We start from the raw sequence: 7,074 nt of genomic DNA on the forward strand, positions 1-7,074 counted from the left end.
TTCCTTCTTTTACATTAGTACACCACCAATCACCATTTTTATCCAAAATTCAATAATTAATTTTATAAAATATATATGCTTAAATTCAAGAAAAAATCACTGTAAACAGATAACATGTAAGTGATTGTTATTTATTTATTATCCAAAAAAAACTCTGTTTGTTCATGGTGTTCTTGCATAGATGAAAACAATGGAAAGGTAAGTATTAAATTTGAAAATTCTCTTGATCGTTTTAATTGGGAAAATCGTTTTTTACCATAATTTAAAAATGAAAAACTTTTAATACCAATCAGAAAAAGAAAAAGTGTTACCTTTGGAAGCATAGTAATCAAAGCAAGAGAAAAAACACTGATTAAACACTAAACCTGCATAAATAACTTTAGCTAAGGTAACATCATTTTCTACTAAACAAAAAGACAACATTAAGTGACAGTGAAGAGAGAGTGAGATCAGAATTTAGATCAGAGAGACAAAATAAATAAATAAATTAATAAATAATAGTAATAATAATAATAATAATAATAATATAAATATAAGAAGAAAAACGTGTAGGAGGAAAATCTATCACCAAAACATGACTATAAAGGACCCCTTTATCTCTGTATCTATTGCCCCTCACAGACACACACACACTCTCTCTCTTTCTCTCTCTATTTTCTCTGTTTCTTTCTCTCACTCACTTTCTCTGTCCAGAATGCCTCTATTCTCCTGTGTCGGTAACACTGTGATAGAAAGGTTATAGAGAAGAGAAGCATTGATAGGCATAAATTGTGAGAGACAGAAGAGAAAGCAGAGAGAAAGTTTTTTCCATGTTTGGGAGAGAGAGATCTGCAACATAAGTGTCATTCCCAACAAGGGCATTGCAGATTTTTATTTCCATTTCAACGCCATACAAAAAGCTCACACCTTCACACATCCTCTAAAACTTTCATTCCTTCAACTTTTTCTTCTCACTTTCTCTCACCAGAATGGTTGATTCAGAGCCAAAGTTCTTCATCCCGGAGTCAATCCAGGGCGTCAATTTCGACGTCACGGCACAGATGAGGATGGTCTGGGAGGTCATAAAGGCGCCGCTCATCGTGCCGCTGCTCAACTTGGCGGTGTACATTTGCCTCGCCATGGCCCTCATGCTCTTCATGGAGAGGGTTTACATGGGCATTGTCATCATCCTCGTCAAACTCTTCTGGAAGAAACCCCACCAACGCTACAAGTTCGAACCCCTCCAAGAAGACGAGGAACTCGGCAACACCAACTTCCCCGTCGTCCTTGTTCAGATTCCCATGTTCAACGAAAAAGAGGTCTGCAAGATTCTCTCCTTCCCCCTTTCTCTCTCACTTCTGCAAAATCTCATCCTCCATACACATACACGTTTCAAGATCCCACATTGGAGAATTGTATAATTAAAACAGTGTATATAAATGATTGAGTATTATACTGTTATAATGTCCTGTGTATCTAGATTTATCATAACTTCGATTCTAGTGTCTGTACTAACATGTATGATTTTATTGGGTTTGTTAATTATTGGGTCAGGTGTACAAGGTGTCAATTGGAGCAGCCTGTAATCTCTCATGGCCCGCGGATCGTCTTGTGATTCAAGTGCTCGACGATTCAACTGACCCTGCCATCAAGGTTTTATTTATTTATTATTAACTATTATTATACAGTTTTTTTTTTTTTTGGTTTAATTTTCATGTGAAAGATTTATGTAACTGTGCTTGTGCATTATTACTAGTATTATTATTATTATATTAATATTGGTATGATGTTTGATTGGAGTATAATGTTGGTAATGCATTTATGATTTGTGGAGTTTGGTGTATGAATTGATTGAATCTGTGTATTGCAGCAAATGGTGGAGATGGAATGCCAGAGATGGGCAAGCAAAGGGATAAACATAACATACCAAATCAGAGAGACTCGAGGAGGATACAAAGCTGGTGCTCTAAAAGAAGGTCTAAAACGTAGCTATGTGAAACATTGCGAGTACGTGGCAATTTTTGATGCTGATTTTCGTCCAGAACCAGATTTTCTCAGACGTTCCATTCCTTTCTTGGTGGGCAACCCCGACATTGCTCTTGTTCAAGCTCGTTGGAGATTTGGTAAATAAATAAATATATATATATATTATATTTCACCCATTCTTATTACATTTACTTTATTACATTGTTTTTCTTTATTAACACAACAACTCCTTTAGTGTCGGTGGCATTTAAGAAAATTATTAATATTTATTATGTGGACTTTCACTTTCCCCTTTGTCCCGGTTTGACCCGTTAGCCCACAAAACAAACCCTTCAATCACGGGTGGGGGCCACCAGCGAGGCACTGTGAAGGTTGTCTCCTTCGGGATCATGTCCCCATTCACAACAGTAACAGAACAAGTGAAACAGAGTGTCAAGAACAAACAAATAAAAAGCTTCACTCTTTCTTCATTTACTCTCGCTGCCAGCTCACAAAAATCTAACCTTTCATCGTTAATGATATAATAATAATAATAATAATAGTGAGATTGTGATAAGATTAGATTTTAAGCCTAGTTAATTTATAAGTTGAAATTTACATACCTCCGACAACATCAGGGTCGGTTTGTGTAAGGTTATGTTCTGTTTCTGAAGTTTTGAGAAAGGCAGTTAGTGTTTTAATGGGGGCAATTGGGTAAAATTAAGTGGATGAACTCTTGGTGTTGTGGGAGTAGTAGTAGTATCTTTCCACATCTTACAAAAGGTTGATGATGGGGTTAAAAACTTGGAACATCTTGCTGTGAATAAGTTACAAAAGTGGTATTAAATTTATCTTTCTTTTTGTGGGGTTCATAGAGGGACCCACACAGCCTGACACATTTTTTTTTTTCATGACTTTAGGGGCAACCATTTGGGGAAGAACATAGAACATGGTGAGAGAGGGTAAAATTGTCATTTTCAGCATCCATCCAAACTTCAAAGTTCCCAATCCAGCGAACCCACTTCCCACGTGCCTTTGCAGAATTTTTTGGGTTTAGATAAAAAAATAAAAAAAAATAAAAAATAACAGTGAGTAGAGTACCATGTGCCTTGTAGTGGACCTTACTCCCCTTGCCGACACTTCTCAAATTCCCCTATTACATCACCCAAACTCATAACATTAATCAAATTAAATAATAATATTAGTTAGGTACAATTTATATATATATATATATATATATATATATATATATATATATATATGTATTAGTTGAATTATATAATAGGACAATATTGTTCATATAGTATGCAAAAGAATTAGTGTTGGTTTATTAAAATTCTATAACTCCACTCACATTCTGGAATTAAATTAATTTGAGCAACATTTGTTTGGAGAAAAAAAAAATGAATGTTGTGATGACATGTGCAAGTGTGGGGCCAATGCTGACTTTTGCTTTGTTGTTGTATTCTGTGACATGTGAAAAAGTTAATTATGTAGCAAAGTAAAATAGTATGATCACAAGTCAAAATCCTTCTTTTAACCCTTTTAATGGTTGGTTCTCAAATTTTTAAGTTGTTAATGATACCCATATAATCATTTTCACCTTTTAACTATAAAGTTTGCATCTGGAACATGTTTTACTAACTGGGTAATTTTTTATTTTTTTTTTACAGTGAATGCTGACGAGTGTTTGTTGACAAGAATGCAAGAGATGTCCCTGGATTACCATTTCACTGTAGAGCAAGAAGTTGGGTCAGCCACTCATGCTTTCTTTGGTTTCAACGGTAATTCGTTTAACTTCTTACTTTCTACTCTTCCAGACATGTTGACCTTACCTACTTCAGTGACACATGTGTTACACAGTAGTACATGGTCATAGCATAGGTGATTCATAGGTTGTTGTAGCATGATGTTCTTTTACTGGAAAAGTTTCTGATTTTGGACCTTAATGCAGGAACTGCTGGTATTTGGAGAATAGCTGCTATTAATGAAGCTGGAGGGTGGAAAGACAGAACAACAGTGGAAGATATGGATCTTGCTGTTCGTGCTAGTCTTAGGGGATGGAAATTTTTGTACCTCGGAGACCTCCAGGTGAATCAATGTTCCATCTACTTCCAAAATGAACAATTAATATTTTGCACTATGGAGTTGTATGAATTATGATTTGTATTTTCTTATACTAAATAATTGTACCCTTTTTGTAATGACACTTTATATAGGCAAAAAGTGAGCTTCCAAGTACTTTGAGAGCCTTTAGATTCCAGCAGCACAGATGGTCTTGTGGTCCTGCAAATTTGTTCCGCAAAATGGTTATGGAGATAGTAAGGAACAAGGTGAGTCCTTTTTGTTTTATTCTGTATGTTCTGATGTAAGAGACAATGTAATTGTTTCTTTCTGTGTTCTGATGTTTAAACATTTCTGCAGAAAGTTAGATTCTGGAAGAAAGTGTACGTTATATACAGCTTCTTCTTTGTTCGAAAAATCATAGCTCACATGGTCACTTTCTTCTTCTACTGTGTTGTGATTCCTCTCACAATCTTGGTCCCTGAGGTTCACGTTCCCATATGGGGAGCTGTTTATATTCCTTCCGTCATAACCATTCTCAATTCAGTAGGAACACCAAGGTATGTTTTTGATCTGTTTTTACCATTGATGATGTTGCAGACTTCAAAATTTGTTCTAAAAATTGTGTGCAACTTTGGCAGGTCTATTCACCTTCTGTTCTATTGGATCCTCTTTGAGAATGTGATGTCTTTGCACCGTACAAAGGCAACATTTATAGGTCTCTTAGAGTATGGGAGAGCTAATGAATGGGTTGTGACTGAAAAACTTGGTGATTCTGTCAACAGCAATAACAAGAATAAATCAGGAGATGCTGCCAAGAAGAATGTTGCCACCAAGGCACCCAAAAAGACTCGATCCAAATTTGTTGAAAGGTCAGTTTCTGAGTTTTGTCCACATCTCCATTGTGAATTTGTGAGTGCCAATCATGCACACACACACTCACTGGCATAATGCAGATGGGTTTTTGACTGTGTGTGGCCAATAATTTAATGATTGCAAGGAAATAATTCCATAGGTTCCTACTTATTAGTGAATAGTTTCTAGATATTCTTCATTGTAACAGTTAAGATTCTCTTTGGGTAGGTAAACATTTATATGAAATTTTTTTAAGTCCACTTTAGTCTTTAAAATCAACAGCATCATGCCATGCCACCCTAATCAAAACGTTTCTGTCACATGCACATGAATATGACAGAAGAATTTAGAAAACCACATGCCCTTGTCAAGATCTTATAAAAAAACAGTTTAGGACTGCTGTTTTTCCTATTTTTTAGGAGTTAAACAGTTTGTTTTTAATTTGTTAATCATAGTCTCCTTTAATAAACTACTTGTTGGTGGTTTTTATATATGTTTTCAAATAACAAAGACAGATAATCCTTTACTGTAATGCTGTTTTGTTCTCTCTTTGCACAAAACTGCACATACTATCCTTTATATTATCATAGTCTATTTACTTAGTAATATCATCAAACCCATATCAGAATAACATATATATTTTGAAGTTCTCATTCTTTTTTCTTCTTCCCTTTTTCCTTTTTTCATTGTCTGTAATCTATTATTTCTATTTATTCTTCATTGTAACATAAAAGATTCTCAAAAAATTTCTGTCATGCCACACTAATCAAAACGTTTGTCACATGCACATGAATATGACAGAAGCATTTAGAAAATCACATGCCCTTGTCTGGATCTCAGAAAACCCATACATGAACAAATAATTTTAGCATAAACTGAAAAATAGGTAGTAATAAAGGAGAAGTTATGTCCCACTTTTCTACTCTATTATTATTATCTCACTTTATTAATGCCAATTCAGAATGTCTAAGGCAAATCATCATACTTTACATTATTGAGAACTTGAGAAGTACCAAATTAATGTACTTAAAAGCTCTTAGAAGTTGTGATATTATTATTAGGCCTCTAATTATGATTTGTTTTGTTGTTTGAACATGAACAGACTTAACTTACTGGAGCTGGGATTTGCTGCATTCCTCTTTGTATGTGGTTGCTATGATTTTGTGCATGGGAAGCACAACTACTTCATCTACCTCTTCCTTCAGACCATAACATTCTCAATTGTAGGATTTGGCTATGTTGGCACCATTGTGTAAAGCTCAATGAGCCAAATTCTGAAAAAAAAAAAAATACTAAGTTTCATCAATCAATGTTGTGTCCATATTTTTCTAGTTTCTCCTCAAAAAAATACATCATGGGGGGCTGATTTCTTCAACCAACAAAAGCTGTGCCAAAGCATCTACACTACAGCTAGTTTAGAGCAAATCATTTTCAACTTTGAAAACAAATTAAAAGTCCATTGCCATCCATCAAGAAGATACAAAAATCACAGGCAAAGTGCTGTTATTACTAGAATTGCATCTCACAGGCTTAAGGACAGCTATTATGAAGATGTACCAAAAAGTTCTTAAGTTAGAGCCTTAGACATCATAAGTAGACAGTGTGATTTTGTTTGCATAGATTGTTTTGTGAGATCTTATAGTTATATATTTTTCGTGAGTCTTTTTATTTATTAGGTTTGCTTAGTCTGAGCCAAATAATGTGGTGGATTAAAATGCACTTCTAATTCATGTTATTTGTCATTTTTTTTCCCCAAGGAATGAATTCTATTTACCATACATCCAATCATTTGCTACTTTCTTTCACATTTTGTTTGTGTGGACAACCATAGAGTAAAAATAAACTCATATTCTTTAATGTTTTACCAATGATTTTTCTCCTATTTATTACAATAAGCAGTTTGTTTTCCTTTTAAAATAACACTTTTTTTAATCATATTGTTCCATCATAATTGGGTTGAATCTCAAGTCTATTTTAACTTCTCAAAAGTTATAAACTTGAAAGAATATGTACCCTTTTGAATTTGTGTCAAATTTTAAACAAATTCTTATTCCTTTTTATTCAAAATTTCAAAATCAAAAGAGTGACCACTTAAATGAAAAGTGGGGTGCAAAAAGTTGCAATTTTTGATAAATTTCAGTAAAAATTAAAATAATTTTCTTAAAAAAATTATTTATTCACCTTTCTGAAAAATAAGAAACTTGGTTGCAA

General features: G+C 34.0%; 1 protein-coding gene across 1 annotated transcript; it reads left to right on the forward strand.

Annotated features, from left to right (window-relative positions):
* Positions 1-594: 594 nt before the first annotated feature.
* Positions 595-6,645, forward strand: LOC106756209 (glucomannan 4-beta-mannosyltransferase 2). The gene is made up of 9 exons (XM_014638527.2): positions 595-1,298; positions 1,534-1,632; positions 1,850-2,102; positions 3,618-3,728; positions 3,899-4,035; positions 4,164-4,277; positions 4,369-4,568; positions 4,650-4,880; positions 5,966-6,645. Exons 1-9 carry the CDS (start codon positions 969-971, stop codon positions 6,117-6,119), a joined length of 1,629 nt encoding a protein of 542 aa, XP_014494013.1. The 5' UTR covers positions 595-968; the 3' UTR covers positions 6,120-6,645.
* The last annotated feature ends 429 nt before the right edge of the window (positions 6,646-7,074 follow it).

The sequence above is a fragment of the Vigna radiata genome, chromosome 2, assembly GCF_000741045.1.
Source record: "Vigna radiata var. radiata cultivar VC1973A chromosome 2, Vradiata_ver6, whole genome shotgun sequence".
NCBI lineage: Eukaryota > Viridiplantae > Streptophyta > Magnoliopsida > Fabales > Fabaceae > Vigna > Vigna radiata.

Excerpts from the sequence above, each read along its gene's own strand:
- LOC106756209 (XM_014638527.2), top strand. The coding sequence starts at position 969 with ATGGTTGATTCAGAGCCAAAGTTCTTCATCCCGGAGTCAATCCAGGGC. Across the intron at positions 1,299-1,533 it reads CCATGTTCAACGAAAAAGAG|GTGTACAAGGTGTCAATTGG; the intron begins GTCTGCAAGATT and ends TTATTGGGTCAG. Across the intron at positions 2,103-3,617 it reads TCAAGCTCGTTGGAGATTTG|TGAATGCTGACGAGTGTTTG; the intron begins GTAAATAAATAA and ends TTTTTTTTACAG.